We start from the raw sequence: 15,795 nt of genomic DNA, 5'->3' as shown, positions 1-15,795 counted from the left end.
CATGGAGGAATATATATGCAGGATACAAATTGGTGATAATCATTATTGATCTTCACGAGGAAATTGGAAGTCAAAATAGAGAACCTAAACACCAACAGATAGCTTAGAAGTAAGTAACAAGACTTTAAAGTGAAGCAAATTGACAGAACTAAACTGCTTAGGAAATTGGTCACTTTACCCACCGGTATATTGGTTAGACATAACTTTTGATGGAAGGACATGAATAAAAACACATGTAAGCAATGAGTTAAAATACAGGTAAGCAATGAGTTAAAATACAAATATAATATTGCTAGTGATATTTCGATAAGAAGTTATAAGTTTTGCTATACAATCCTATTCAGTATCCGATGTCTTCAACTTGTGAGAATACGTTTTCAAAACGAATACTCTTCATTCGTTGATAATATATTCTAAGGATTCCTCTTCTTCATTTATAAATGCTAGGATTAACATTATTTAGGCATTGAACTCAAAAGCACTCTCTATTCGGCTGAACACTGGAAAGATTGAGCCCCATTCTGAATATTCGAATGTTCTTGGGTGCAAATACAGTTCCAAATTCTTAGTGGCACACGACCATTGAAAAAAGTGTGAAGCCAACTCTATCGAAAAGTGATCCACACTAAATGGCCAACTCATCTCCTCACAAGATAAATTTACTCCATTTATTTATAACGGAAACCTATAAACGAAAAATTGCATCCTTAGCCACTTTGAAACTTATTTCACTGTCAATTCACTTTAAGTTAACACTTCGAATTCATAATGACCGGAAACCTAACTCAAAAGATCGAAGTCATCAAGATCAACGATTTCGAGCCTGAACCCCAAGAACAAATCATACCGCACGAAAGACAAATCGTTGACAGTGTTATTGCCATCTGGAAGGAAGATAAAGATTTTGAAGGATTGGGAATGGCAAAATTGCATGCATTGGTTAAGAAAAGACATCCTAGTTGGTCAGTTTCGGAGAAGAGAGTCAAATCTTTGTTGAAAAAATATGGTTTGGCGAACAATCAAGAGCAATTCACCTATGCCCTGGATATTACTTCTGAAATGACTCCAGATATTGACATGCCCGATAAAGTCCACATTGTTATGACTTCAAAAAGAGGTAAAGGATTGTATGCAAAGAAGAACATTGCAAAAGATGAAGTCATTTGGGAGGAAAGTCAATTATTCTTTGTACCTCCTTTGGCAAATGTAAAGTTAATGTCGACAGGGAAAGCATGTGCATACTGTGGTATTCTTTTATCTTCCAAGCGGGCATTCAAAGGTGGATTGGACTGTAATGTTTGCCAAGAGGTGTGGTGTTCTCAAAATTGTAAAAAAATAGACCACTTGCTTCATATCTCGTTAAAGCATAATGTTTATCATCCCGGCGGAAACAAACTGAAAAAGCAAATTGATGCTGCCTGTTTTCTAGATCTACAAGATTATTGTGCTAAAGAACAATGGAATGCACTTTATGCGATTACATTGATCTATGCACAGATAATTCAAGATAAAACTGGGGTTAAAGGTAAACAATTCAAGGCAATGGCTAGAGTTTCTCAGGAAATTAGATACAGAGCCTTGAACTCTTCAGCTGGTGCCTTTGATAATATGCAAGGTGGAGCACTCTTTGTACAAGAACAGCAAGAAGAATTATGGAGAGATGGGTTTGAAAAATTCAAACTAGTATTCCCCAAGACAGATGTCGATTATAAGGAATTCATGTTTATGTTGGGTACTTATAACATCAACAATTTGGATCTGTGTATGTACTTGACCCAATCTCATTTGAACCACAATTGTGAACCTAATACCAAGGTGATCCTGTTTCCTCAATCAAGAACAAGGGGCCTTCAGGTCATTGCTGCTAGAGACATTAAGGCCGGAGAAGAATTAACTACCACTTATGTTAACCCACTGTACCCGGTTCAACAGAGACAACGAGAATTACGAGTTAACTGGGGCTTTGTTTGTGGATGTCAAAGATGTAAAGACGAAGCAAAGAGCCGTGAAAGACGAAAGTCAAGCACTGGGTCACAAGGCCACAGCAAAGCAGAAATCAAGCAGATGTTACAATCTGTCAATGATGATGATGATGAGCCAATATTGTTAGATGCCCCCCAAGATTCTCCTCGTGAGCGGAGAAAGTCTGTTCGTTTTGATGAACAAGTTGTAGCAGTATCCGAGTAGATTGAATTTACGACTAAAACAGACTAAAATAATGAACGTTTTAACATATTTGATCCTACATACTTGTAATTTGCATACAATCTATTGTAGAGTTTGCATGGATACTGGAATGCAGTAGACATGTGAACTGCCACATCCAAATATGTCAAGCAATACTAAACCCTGTCCTATTTTTTTCTTTCATGCGAACCGCTCCAAGTAAGACTAAAATGCTCCAGACCAGACCATAGCTTCGGAGCCTAACTTTGAACAGATTTGCCGGAAATGTCTAAGCCTGCGTTGCGGAAACTCATTAAACAACAACTAAAGTCAGCAAAGGAGGGAAATGTGCAATTGACACTCGCAAGCCTTGAAAGCATACCTTCGTTTGCCAATGCCTCAAAGGTAGGGCTCTTTATATCAATGCCCCAGGGGGAAGTACAGACTATGCCAATCATTAAATATTGTTTTGATCAAGGGAAACAAGTGTATTTACCACGGTGTCATTCTACTCCACACAATTGGATGCAACTCTTGCGAGTAAATAGCTATAAAGAAGTTCAATCTTTGACCCCACAGGGCAAATACCAACTTTTGGAACCTTTGGTAGGAGAGGATATTTTGGATACCGGAAGGTTAGACGTATTGATAATGCCGGGGGTGGCCTTTTCACCAACCTTACAAAGAATAGGTCATGGTGCAGGGTTCTATGATAGATGGATAGCTAGTTACCACCAAAAGTATGGCATTACTCCACAATTAATTGGAATTGGATTGAAAGAACAGCTTGTTGAAAATATACCGATTGAAAATCATGATTGGCCACTAGATGCCGTCGTCATTGAAGACAAGATCTACAAGAAATGATTTCTTCGTCCAACATGTAAATAAATAATACTTCAAACTCTATATAAAATAGTAGAAAGGATTGGAGCAATGTGCCTAATTTCCCATGATTGAAAGATTAAAAAGAGCGCAAAAATTGCCATTAATATGCTTGAGATGTAATAGTGTCCACCAACACGGAAACTATACGTTCAAATAAGAAGAATATGTAGTTATACCTCGTAACATAACTTTAAGTTCACTCGGAGTAGCTTCGATATTTCTAACGTACTCTTTAAAAATAATACACTAATTCTGAGTACAACCTATTTAGATGCACTGAATACCCCAACACAGCAGCTTCCTAGCATTCTATCTACGTTAACCCAACTGTGGTATTTGTTGAACAAACTAGTACCATCTTTACCGGCACATTTCATGATTTCTTCTACTCCACCGGGGTGAAAATTGACATACGGCGTAACATTATAAACTTTTCCATTGATACAAGTCCAACAATCTTCTTGACTCTTATGCAATTTCAACTCGTCTTTAGTAACCTTAACGTAAGGTGGTGGCGGAGTATCAGGCGCCACCCCTCGGAGTTTATAGGAAGGTGTGGAAGTTGATACTCTAGCCCAGTCAAGGGGAGAATGACCTGGAGCTAGAGCAACTTTCTTCCTCTCACGTGCGGCTGTTGACGGCACATTTAATGAAGCTCTTTGGGCGGAGTTGGGACCAAACATATCGTGCTTCCTGTCAAAGTAAGGTAGCATAGAGCTAGATACGCCAAGTTCAATCAAATGAGAATCTGATCTTGTTCTGTAAGTGCACACGACCAAAGATTATTCTTAGGGAGTAATTTGAGCCACCGTCCCAAAGATCTTAAGTAAGTTTGTCATATTATATATGTTTCTCTACATAATCTAGAATGTTCGGAATTGCTAGTTAATGTTTCTGATTACATGACCGTATCAGATCTCTCATAATAGATCATGTAAGCTGCAGCATGCTCACAAAGAACAGAAGTTTTGGGGACCTCTGTTACTTGGCTGTCACTAATACGCCAGAAAGGATATTTAACGCTGGTAGGGAGCTTTTTCAAAGTTACGTTGGTTTTTGAGAATTCTTGAAGGGACTTATCAACGGCACCAAGTGCTAAAATAGGTCTTGCATCAAGCTCACCAACAACAAGTTCAGTGGGTGATCTAGCACCATCTTTATTTGGAGTTTCCTTTACTGAACCACCAATTTCTGCTTGAAAAACACTTTGTCTGCGACCAACAAAGTTTGAAAGACGACGTCTTAATTGTGGAGAAGATGGAGCATTTTCGGAAGCAGCAGAGTTTGAGTTGTCCACCGAAGCATTTGTTGAATCATCTCCATCTGGGGAAGATTCTTTATTTTCATCGTTTGATATTTTCTCCATATCTGCTACTGTATCCCCATCAACTTCGGGGGCTAATTTGAAAATATTTCCATCACGGTCTTTGGCGTAAATTGGTTTCCGACGATAGCATTCATAGTGACCCATAGTATGAGATCCATAATGACGGATCATAGACTTAAGTTTATATTTATAGATATCATCGGTGGAGAACTTGAAATTTTGGAATAGTTCTCTCAATTTATCCGATTGAGATTTGGAAATAGGTGAATTATAAAAATTATGCTTTGCATCTAATATTTCAAGTTCATCCTCTTCATCCATTTGAATCTCATCACTCCCAACAGAAATAACATCATCAGTTCCATGTTGTCTGGATGATTCACTAGTAGAACGACGACTTCGGACACGTTTGGTCTTTGCCAAGGGATCCATATCTTCATCATCCGTACTTGGGGTTGTCTCAGCCGTTTCTTCCACATGCTGAACAGCATCTGCCTTCATTTCTTCTTCCTCAGGGTTTGTGGTTAATACAGATGTATTAATTGGATAATCAATGGCGATATCCCCTTGGTATTCCTTGAGTTGATCAGTGTATTGCTTTCCAATAGATAAGGTTAGCACATCCTCAAAATGAACGCGACACAGATTTCTGGTTACATCAACACCGTTAAAGTTAGACCGAGAAAGATGAATTCCAAAAATCCGTGGTGGCTTGAGTATCTTCAGTGTTCTGAATACTGTCAGAGTAATGGTATTAATGTTAAGTCCATTGGCATTATATTGTTCAATGAACTTTTCAATTTCTTTAGGTAGATCTTGATTTATTGGTAAATTAGAAATGGCATTGAACTCTGCAATTTTAGGGTAGAATGGAGATTGTTTTTCTGGGGATAAGCTTGATTCCACATTGTAAATTGCTGCCAAACGGCATCTTAGACAATGATAACCTTCAATAGATTCTTCTGCCTCTTTATCAAGCAAAGTCATAAGGTCAACATCCAATGTCTGAGGTGTATGTAAAGTGAGCATAAGGAAGGGGGAAAATGAAGGTTTTGAAAGATGAGTACACTTCAAACAAGTCATTTGTTGCATGATAAGACCAGAGAAGGGGAATTCTTCAAAATCGTCAAATAATTCAAATTGGATATCTTGATGATGATGTTCCTTAATTAATTTGAGATACCGTTTACAATTCATATTTTCATTCTCCAAAGTTTCAAAGATCAATTGAGTCAATTCCTGAGCATCGTGTTGAGATCTAGAGATTTTGGCAGAGAAAACTGCTTCTAAATCATTAAGAAAAGTCCAGACAGAAATGCTCTGATTAGTTAATGTGGTTGCCTGGAGCTTTTTGACAATCTTTGCTAATGACAAGTGTAAGGGGATTTCGAATTTTGATTTCAAATGACGAAACTTGGAATTGGCATTGATCTCCTCCAGTTTCTTGCGCATTATTTCGTCAACATCAGATAAGTCATATTCACCGTTAGCTAAGAACTGCTTCAAATCATAGCACTGGGTTATGAATTTATTGAGATATTCAGCCAATGTAGGTAATGATGCGAAAGCTTGTAATGACGAATTTGCAAAACAATCATTACGAAGATTGATAAGTCCAGTTGTATATTTGTCGGGTCTTTTAGAAAACATTATTTGATCACGGTAGTTATTAGGGAAAAGGGAGGGGGCTAAAATGTACCACAAGAGAGTAACTGTGGCTAAACTTGAAAGAACAAAGTTTCGATGTGAATGGAAGTACAGAGAAATGGACTGAAGTATTCTTTGATGAGACGACGATTGAGTTATTGACAGGATTACTAACAGTCTCAGGGGATCAGGTGTCAGATTGGAATAACCAGCTATGAATTTTCGAATAAACGTGAGTTCAGAGAGGAAATGTTGATTATCCCAAGTTATCATTAATAAAAGTTTACCTTACTTCAAGAATTATCAGCAGTTTGTCATATCGAGTTTGTATATCCGACCGAAAATGGCAAATTCGGTACACAACTTCCGGACGATTTTGCGAGAGTACTTCGGAATTCGCAAATTATTCCATTACAAGTTGTACCGGCTTTGCTGAATTAAGATGATATTACCTACAACTAAACCGGTTGTTAAGCTTCATATCGAAGAACTATTGTTTTTATTGTCACGGCGTTCTATTGCTGAATGAACAAGCTCTTTTTTAGTGTTAGGTTCAGATAGTTTCGAACTGATTTTGACCCCTCCACTTTCCTCCTACTGTTTCTTATTCTTTATCCTTAACATTGCCTGCACATCGTTTCCAAGTAGTACCCGGTAGCGAATAGGAACTCATACCCCACGAGCTACCCCTCGCTCGGTTCATCCACTAACGAGTTTGACGTGAGCCCCACTTTTTTCGTAGATGCAACACGAATAACCAAACATAGAACTACTTGCGACATCGTCACCTTTCAAGTAATTAGTGACGAAGAATAGACACGTGATTAAATACTACCTAATTCCTATTTTAATCTGATGGACTGCGAATAGTTTGCATATAAATCTAACACCAACGACTCCCTTGGTAACCAGATGAGTGTCTAATTAATACCATAATACCAGCAGAGTTATTCAAAATTGCTTGATACATAACATTCATGGCACTATAAGATCAAATCTTATTTTTGTTGAATAATATTGCAATTCTTCTCTATCTGAGTTACATAAACGTAAACCCTTAGAATTGGGATGCCTGTGTTTGTGCGACATTAATTATATTAGTGGCAGAATTCTTCCACACACAGTCAACTCGACAAGTTAACTATTCCTTAGTGCTTAGTTACAACTTGCTCCTGAACTTCGGAGGATCGTTAGCAACAGAAGACCACCACCACAAAGATCAGAGACTTTGCTGCTTCTGTTGGATTTGACTGATTGCTTGTTGGAGATTTATTGTACCCATTGTTTGTGTTTCCCGTTTGGACCTTGCATTACCATTTCCGTTACGCATCTCATTGCTAGTCCTATATCTTGGCCTTGAACTTAAAACCATACCGGATAAGTCAGGTTAAAGTTGGTATTTGGTTTGGACGATTGTTTTTGTTGCATTGGAATAGTTGAAAGAATATCACTATCATGAAGTTTTCTCATTCCTTACAGTTCAACGCTGTCCCGGAATGGTCCTCCAAGTACATAGCTTATACTACTCTTAAGAAGCTTATCTATCAGCTTCAAAGAGATTCCCTCCGATTTAAAGGAGGGGATTTAGAACTGGCTCACTTGATTGAAAATGAGCATGCTTTGGATGACTCCAAAGATCCAAAAGGAGTGTTTATAGCTGCTTTAGACGCAGAATTGAAGAAAATTGACACCTTTTATCGTACTCAAGAGACTATCATATTTAAAAATGTGGATGAGTTGGTAGTTGATATTGAGAACTTTGAAAATGAGTTGCAAACACGTGGTTCCATCGATGATGATTTAAGATTACCAAGATCTGCAACCCAACCACTTCCTTCTCTGCAGCGTAATCCCTTAACCACTACTGATGGGGAAACTGAAGGTTTTGAAGATGAAGATGAAGACGAAGATGAAGACGATGGTGAAATTTCTCCTTTCAATTCCCGTCAAGATGACGCTTTGTCGTCAGTTGGAGCACCACCAAAAGCGGGCCGTCGTAAATCAGCTGCATCTTTATCTTCATTGAGTCAGTCTAGATCAAAAGTAGATTCAATGATGAAATCTCCCAAGACTCCCTTAACTTGGAAAAATCCATTGCCAGCTCAATTACTCTTATTATCTGAAACAAGAGTTATTTTGCGTAAACGGATTATTGGGCTCTATACCACACTTTCAGAGTTGAAATCTTTCATAGAATTGAACCATACTGGGTTTAAGAAAGCATTGAAGAAGTTTGATAAGTCCTTGAATACTTCAATTAAAGATGACTATTTGAATAAACTTCCTGAAGAATCATATATTTTCAAACCAGAAACTATCAAGCGTGTTGATGATAACATAGAGTCATTGATTCAAGTGTACGCTTTGATTTGTAACCATTCTGATTTAGAACAAGCCAAACAAGAATTATCAATCCATTTACGTGAACATGTGGTTTGGGAGCGTAATACTGTTTGGAGAGATATGATTGGTTTAGAACGGAAAGCAAACCGTGTCACACAATCTGCTGCTAGTGATTCTGAAAAAGGAAGAACTAAAAAGGTTGAATTCAAGTTATCGTTAAAAAACAACCCTACATTATACAAGTTGATTGTCATTACTGCCATTACTCTTGCACTATTGCATTGGTCTCCATTTGATGATGAACAACAAAAGAACTGTTTTGCATTATTAATATGTGCTTCATTACTCTGGGCCACAGAGAGTCTTCCACTTTTTGTTACTTCCCTTTTAATTCCCTTATTGATCCTTGTATTCCAAGTTTTAAAGAATCCTGATGGTAGTCCGATGGAAGCAGTTGATGCTTCAAAGTACATTTTGAGTACAATGTGGAATTCGGTTATCTTACTTCTTTTAGGTGGGTTTACTCTTGCTGCCGCACTTTCCAAATATCATATTGCCAAGTTATTGTCAACGTGGATACTTTCAAAGGCAGGTACCAACCCTTCTATTGTTCTTTTAACTATTATGGGTGTTGCATTATTTTCATCAATGTGGATCTCAAATGTGGCAGCCCCTGTTCTTTGTTTCTCATTAATTCAACCACTCTTAAGAACGTTACCCAAAACTTCAAACTTTTCAAATGCTTTGATTTTAGGAATTGCACTTGCATCAAATATAGGAGGTATGGCTTCTCCAATTGCTTCACCACAGAATATGATTGCGATTGGTGTCATGGATCCTGCTCCTTCTTGGGGTGAATGGTTTGTTATTGCAACCCCTGTGTGTCTTTTATCATTGCTATTAATTTGGGTTTTCTTATTGATTAGTTTTAACACCAATTCCAGAAATACCCATTTGGTGCCAATTCGGACTATAGACGACAAGTTTACAGGTGTTCAATGGTATATTGTTTTTGTTTCCATCTTAACCATTGTTCTTTGGTGTGTTGCTAGTAGATTAGAAGGAATTTTCGGAGAGATGGGAATTATTGCATTAATTCCATTAATACTTTTCTTTGGTCCTGGATTGTTATCGACTGAAGATTTCAATAATTACCCATGGAACATCGTTGTTTTAGCAATGGGAGGTACTGCGTTAGGTAAGGCTGTTAGTTCTTCAGGCTTATTAAACACCATTGCCATTTCCATTCAAAAGCAAGTTCAAGACTTTTCTTTGTTTGGAGTTACTCTTACTTTTGGGCTATTGATTCTTGTCATGGCGACATTTGTTAGTCACACAGTGGCTGCCTTGATCGTCTTACCTCTTGTGTCTGAAATTGGTAACAATTTATCTCACCCACGTCCTCGTTTATTGGTTATGGTCAGCGCTTTGTTATGCTCCGCTGCTATGGGATTACCCACTTCTGGGTTCCCCAACGTCAATGCCATCTGTATGACTGATGAATTTGGTAAACCGTATTTGACAGTCAGCACATTTATCACCAGAGGGGTTCCAAGTTCAGTTATAGCTTATTTGATGATTGTTACTGTTGGATTTGGGATTATGATGGTGATTGGATTTTAATTGGGAACTTTTGATGTATATAAGTCTAAAGCACAGCATCCATATTATTAATATCAAACAAATTTATCTATCTAATGAATTCAAACTACAACAGAAAAAGTTATATATTAATCATAGCATTAAAAATTAAGTAAATTAAATAATTATTAGGCATATGCAACTCAGCATAGCATCGAATGAAATCTCATCATAAACATATTGTGGCGAATGTTTCATTAAATTAACAGCCTCATTCCAGCTGTCAATAGGAATTAAAAAATGCAACTAGAAGTTGATACTAGCAACAACACCTAATTAAGCAAAAAGGGTAGCGAAAAAAAGCATCAACTAAGCAGCGGTGTCACCAGAGTGTCTTGGAGAAGCAGGGATCTTTTCAGTGGCAGTTTGAGCTTCGACAATGTCAGCGAATTCGTCGTATTTTTGAGCGTTAAGGTAGGCAGTAATGGTTGGTAAGCAACCAAAGTTAATCAAATCCAAGATACCATAGAAAACAGCCTCGGAAGTAGGTTTGATTACGTTACCACCTTCGGATAAACCCCAACAGACTGGGTATAACAACCATACGAGCATGTGCATCATAACGACAAAGAATACAAATGGCTTCTTACTGCCACTACTGTTCTTGACGAAATCAACGTAGTTGTAACAAATCAAGCCCATGGCAAATAATTGAGCAAAAACAGCAAAGGTAAAGTAACCCCATTTGTAAGATGATTTAATAAGTGCACCAATCAATAAACCAATGACAAAAACCCAAGTACCTAAAACCTTAGCAAACATGTTTTGGAATAAACCCAACTTTGTAGAGAATAAGGCGGTAGTACTTGAAAAGGTATCTGTTAATATAGACAAACCAAATATAACAGCAGGCCAAGCCAAGAACCAAGCAACAAACTTTGAGTAGAATATTTGTCTGACTCCCAAGCCTCTAGAGGTCGACACGTGATGGAATTCAACTGGAATTGAAGTATAACCCAAGTTAGAAGCATAAGTGAAGTAAGCGACAATCATAATAACATTGATCAAGAATGGAAGCATGTAGGAAATCTTTCTAATTGGCTTAGCATTAGAAGTAACCCCGTACATTGCACCCCAGGCTAAGCCCATGAGTGCGAACAAGGAAAATACGGCCCATAACCAGTCAGAACCATGTGTACTCAAGTGGATATTAGTGCCTACTGATGGGGGATTGATTTTTAAGGCATCATTACCTCTTTTGATAAAATCTAAGGCAGCCATTTAAGTAGTGCTAGTGGTATTAGTAGTAGTAGTAGTAGTAGTGTTTATTGTAAGCTATTGTTAAATATCAATATCAAGTATTTTGCAACTATTGATAAGTAGTGTTAGTGTAATGAAGTAGAAAACATATGAAATAGGGGTAGGTATGCTTAACCCCTATCTCTTTTATAGTTGAAGGCTCAGCAAATTATTGAGTGATAATTCCGGATAACGAGCCAATAAATTAATAGTATAAAGTGACTATGATATCCCGAAGTTTCCAACGATTCTTAAGGGGTCGTTTAACAGCTGCTTAAATTGAATGTCATGATATCGCGGCAGGATCGGATACACACTAAAAATCATTCAACTCCAGCCCATCGCTCAAACGATGTCACACTCTTCTTGTATGCCGTATACGTGGACTTTCTAAGCGGTCCATAACTCAAGGATTATACCGATTCACAACTATGTATCCTTGAAAATGTATTATTCTGCGTGAGATTGAAGTAACCGCAGGATAGCTTACTAGGACTAGCTATTATTGAAAACAATAGTTTATAATGCTTAGGGTGGGGATAAAACAGGGTTTTAGATTTTACTAACACTTCATTTAAGGATATTAGCTTAGTAATGCCTCCTTCTACAATTCATATCAAGAAGTTATAATGCTCCATCCGAACCGTAATGTACCACATGAATTAAAGAGAGCAAATAACGCATTGGCCATTCACAATGGGGGTGTATTCAATATTAATCTATCCACCCACAACTATCGTGACAAGCTGTTTTCTTGAATCGTTCGAGATGGTTCTTGATATCCGGTTTTTCATGTCCACTTTCTATTATTTCCATTTACCCACTATTAGCCGAGTGAGAGACAATTTTTTTAGTGCCGAGAGCACATTTTCGTGACTAAACAACGTGAGAAAAACAATAATCAATCTTAGTGCAATCATGAATTTAGTATCTAAGCTATACACTATTTGTTACCCCATATATTGACACCTAAAAAGGCTCAGAATATAGCCGACACCATTATGTTCCACTAAATGGACTACATGGTCACCAAAAGTATTCTTTTCAATAGAGTTTTATTTTCTCATTCATTCATTCATTCATCCGAGAGCAACGGGTTGGTTCAGTCGTAACCGGTCTATCACCAGTTTATCCAACTTACCACTACATCCACAAATAGAACACCTGAGCTTTCCTGTAACTTTATACGGAACAACGGGGACGAAAAAGAGCGTAACCCATCCCCATGATTTGATAGCATAGACACTTTGGTTGTGACAGTTACCGCAATAACATGCTATGTTCCCCACATCTTTGTAGGGTTTAGCTATTTCTCTCCCTAGAAAAGAAAGTTAGTACCTCAATTCAATCTCACATACGTCAAGTATACACATACACCCAATTAAGAAGAAGAACAATTCTACCATAAGTGACCTTTAACTTATCAATGTCTATGATTGAGATTCATAAAATATAGATAAACTAAAAATTTAGTTGTTAAGTGACTATATATCTATCCGTTTAGTTCTCTCACACTGTTTCACCAGCCTTTCAGTCAAAGCCTATTTTTCTCAAATAGAGTCACGTGACAATATGTAGTAAACTGCCATTTTGGGATACTTATTGAGAGGAGCATATTAAATTTGGCCTGGAAAGCAGTAAGTTGCGCAACGAAAAATTGCCTAATCTGAACACAATTTAGTCTCCCCTGCATACTTACCTACAGGTAAAAGCACCTTTCAAACCTAAAAAATACACTAGACGAGTTCTAGCAAGTCAACTCTGCGTTTGTCATCTATTGTCCCTTACGAGCCATTCTTACTTGCAAAACTAAACTTCTTCACATGAATACTAACTTCAGTTTCAATGCATTCAATTTCAAAACACTTGGGTTCGACATAAAGAGTACAGCTACACCGATTGACACTCGTAAGTAAATTATTCATTTATCTCGTTTTTTTCATCCTCCTTGAGGGAGCAGACCTTTATATCTTTAGATCATGAGAGAACGACATGTAGTACGCATTCTGCAGTAAGATGATGGGTACTATTTTCCAGGGGTAACTCTTCATCAAATACAAACACGATGATGAGGTATTGGTTACCACTTTGGCAAGATCAGTATTTTGATCCATCCTTTTCTTTTCTTTTCCCATATTTTGAAGAACTTCTGCAAGAAAATATATCAAAATGGATGGCGATGTCCTGAATTTCGTCGCTACTAAAAGCTCCCAAGCATTTCACCTCAAAATGCGAAACCTTTTAGTTTAGCTTATGTCATAATTTCAAGGATTATATATAGTAGATATTATATCAATCCCAAATTGATCACAAATAGGTTCTAAGCTATGGCTGAATATTTTCGCAGATAGAACTTGAATTGCATGTGTTTCGCAGCCAAAAAAATATTCATAGTTTTCGATACTTCTTAGACACCAACCAATCAAGCTAGAGCTACTTCATGAATTATAAGAAAGCATCAACTAATACTGAAAACTGCAAACTGTAAAGTTCAACTCGTTTGCTAAGTATCATATTTTTTCACTAAAAATATACTGAAAATACACTAAAAATACACATATCAATCGTACCTCATTCAATTCCAGGTTTGTTGCAACACTTTCTTTCATTCTTGCTTGAAATGCATATTATGATCTACTTTCGAACAATAAAGTGAATTGCCAAATGAATTTTACTTTGGATATTTATGAGCTTGCAATTGTTACTACATTGGGCTTGATCTTAAAGGATCTCGCTAGATGTTAACGTTCTCAAGTGCACTATTTCTAACAGTGGTGGACAACGACGTTCCGCGACTTTCTAAAAATATTGTCGCACGACCACTTCTGGTGGCTCCGTTGTCTACCACTCAATTGCGAGCTTAAGGATATCACAAACAACAATAACTTTGATAGCAAACAGCTAATCTTTTGAATTTATTAAGCATTTTGTAGACGAGAACAAGTTACTTTCTGACTTTGCTATCATGCCTCCTAAAGCATCCCACCCAGCCCCTCAACCAGTTTACAAGACAGCACAATTCTATTGGTTTTTAGGCCATGCTGCTGCCCTTGCTTACTCCCTTCTATACACTGTGGTAGGTTATTTTAGTTCATCTAAGGCATTAACATATTATAAGTATGCCTTGGTATCAATCATTTTTACGTATCTGATTGTTATCAAACAGACTCAAGGTTCACTTCAAAGGGGGTCTTTGTTACGTGATGAGAATATCACCTACTGTTCATTTGCGCTTGTGCTTTTGTTGAACTCTTCAGTAACTAAAGTTACTGTTGGATCTAGTTTGGTTTCTTATTGCATTTTCCTGGTATTCCACTGTGTTGGTTATTTCCAGAGAAATCTTTTACCTTTATTGCCAATGCCAATCGCTAAACAATCTCAGATTAATGCCCTTTTAAATAATTTCACCACCCAGTTCAACCAACCAGCATTGTTTATGGCTGCTAGTAGTGAAATGTTAATGGCTGCGTCCCAATCAGTCAGCTTGGTGCTATTATTGAAGACTCCTCTTCTGTTTTTGATCAATGCTGTTGTTTTCGTAGCTGTGATTCTTTTCCTTAGGTTACGCTATGATTCTAGCCCATATACCAAGGCTGCCATGACTGAATGGAATCAACGTGCGGGTATGTTAGCAGCACGTGTAGGACTCTACAATGTGTATTCAAGTATTGTGCTGAAGGTCGTGACTCTTTCCAGTATTCCATTTGCTAAGGTAAAGGCCAAGTCTAAGTAAATAGTCTGCCACACATTTTAGTGAGTACTATCTACACATATCATAATAATAATAAACCATATGACAGAGACATATCGAACACTTTTTGTAATAGTAGCTCAATGCGCTACAATATAAGGTGATACGGAAGAGATGAGCCGTTTCGGTAAGTTAATGCTATATTTCAATATAGAGCTTAATAGTGTAATTTACAGTAAGGCAATTATTTCAATGATGCTTAACTTTTGATGATAATTCGCATTCAAAAATCTTGAACTCATATAATGTCTTTCTTTTCATCTAAATAAAAATGGCAGCATCTAGTTCCAAAAAGACAGCAACTAAGAATGTTGAAGCACTTGCATCTCTTCACCAGACATCTGCTGGAGTTAATGGAGCTGTTTTCCTTATAATTCTTATATTCCATAGACCCGCAACAATCTGGCCTTTCCTTTTATTTCTGACACCATCTTGGGGCCTTCAATATTATCTTGAAAAGCAAGGTCGTCCAAAGTATGTGACAGACCTTGGAGTCTCTAAGCTTAAACATCCAGGTAATGATATTCATTTTGGATTATATGAACACTTGTTTGATGTTGTTTATCTTACTTGGATTATTGACGTATTGATGGTTCTCTTTGGTACCAACAAAGTATGGTGGTTATTATTATCAATTCCTGGATTTGGTCTTTATAAGATTAGCCTGTTTCTACCTGGCTTGATGGGTTTATTACCTAAAAGAGCGAAGAAGACTTCTTAGAGATAAGAAGTTTAACTATCGAATTTCTACACTTTAATTTCTTGGCTACATAATGGCATTTTTATAATATCG

At 37.3% G+C, this 15,795-nt stretch overlaps 8 protein-coding genes across 8 annotated transcripts; 5 read left to right on the top strand and 3 right to left on the bottom strand.

The window, feature by feature from the left end:
- Positions 1 to 768: 768 nt before the first annotated feature.
- Positions 769 to 2,187, top strand: SET5 (S-adenosylmethionine-dependent methyltransferase; the record flags this gene model as incomplete). Its single annotated transcript, XM_043195163.1, has 1 exon — positions 769 to 2,187. The coding sequence occupies one exon, from the start codon at positions 769 to 771 to the stop codon at positions 2,185 to 2,187; it is 1,419 nt and encodes a 472-aa protein (XP_043050360.1).
- A 264-nt stretch (positions 2,188 to 2,451) lies between these two features.
- Positions 2,452 to 3,033, top strand: FAU1 (5-formyltetrahydrofolate cyclo-ligase; the record flags this gene model as incomplete). Its single annotated transcript, XM_043195162.1, has 1 exon — positions 2,452 to 3,033. The coding sequence occupies one exon, from the start codon at positions 2,452 to 2,454 to the stop codon at positions 3,031 to 3,033; it is 582 nt and encodes a 193-aa protein (XP_043050359.1).
- Positions 3,034 to 3,317: 284 nt separating this feature from the next.
- KQ657_004492 (uncharacterized protein) lies at positions 3,318 to 3,767 on the bottom strand (the record flags this gene model as incomplete). The annotated part of the gene is made up of 1 exon (XM_043195161.1): positions 3,318 to 3,767. The coding sequence occupies one exon, from the start codon at positions 3,765 to 3,767 to the stop codon at positions 3,318 to 3,320; it is 450 nt and encodes a 149-aa protein (XP_043050358.1).
- A 185-nt stretch (positions 3,768 to 3,952) lies between these two features.
- On the bottom strand, positions 3,953 to 6,031 carry KQ657_004491 (putative ubiquitin-specific protease; the record flags this gene model as incomplete). Its single annotated transcript, XM_043195160.1, has 1 exon — positions 3,953 to 6,031. One exon carries the CDS (start codon positions 6,029 to 6,031, stop codon positions 3,953 to 3,955), a length of 2,079 nt encoding a protein of 692 aa, XP_043050357.1.
- A 1,452-nt stretch (positions 6,032 to 7,483) lies between these two features.
- PHO91 (Pho91p) lies at positions 7,484 to 9,994 on the top strand (the record flags this gene model as incomplete). The annotated part of the gene is made up of 1 exon (XM_043195159.1): positions 7,484 to 9,994. One exon carries the CDS (start codon positions 7,484 to 7,486, stop codon positions 9,992 to 9,994), a length of 2,511 nt encoding a protein of 836 aa, XP_043050356.1.
- Positions 9,995 to 10,321: 327 nt separating this feature from the next.
- Positions 10,322 to 11,101, bottom strand: KQ657_004489 (opsin family protein; the record flags this gene model as incomplete). The annotated part of the gene is made up of 1 exon (XM_043195158.1): positions 10,322 to 11,101. One exon carries the CDS (start codon positions 11,099 to 11,101, stop codon positions 10,322 to 10,324), a length of 780 nt encoding a protein of 259 aa, XP_043050355.1.
- A 3,115-nt stretch (positions 11,102 to 14,216) lies between these two features.
- Positions 14,217 to 14,984, top strand: KQ657_004488 (uncharacterized protein; the record flags this gene model as incomplete). Its single annotated transcript, XM_043195157.1, has 1 exon — positions 14,217 to 14,984. One exon carries the CDS (start codon positions 14,217 to 14,219, stop codon positions 14,982 to 14,984), a length of 768 nt encoding a protein of 255 aa, XP_043050354.1.
- A 289-nt stretch (positions 14,985 to 15,273) lies between these two features.
- KQ657_004487 (uncharacterized protein) lies at positions 15,274 to 15,723 on the top strand (the record flags this gene model as incomplete). The annotated part of the gene is made up of 1 exon (XM_043195156.1): positions 15,274 to 15,723. One exon carries the CDS (start codon positions 15,274 to 15,276, stop codon positions 15,721 to 15,723), a length of 450 nt encoding a protein of 149 aa, XP_043050353.1.
- Between the last annotated feature and the right edge of the window lie 72 nt (positions 15,724 to 15,795).

This window comes from Scheffersomyces spartinae (assembly GCF_019049425.1).
Source record: "Scheffersomyces spartinae strain ARV_011 chromosome Unknown scaffold_6, whole genome shotgun sequence".
Lineage (NCBI taxonomy): Eukaryota > Fungi > Ascomycota > Pichiomycetes > Serinales > Debaryomycetaceae > Lizanozyma > Lizanozyma spartinae.
Note: the sequence above shows the minus strand (reverse complement) of the source record. Positions and strands in the feature narration are given on the sequence as shown.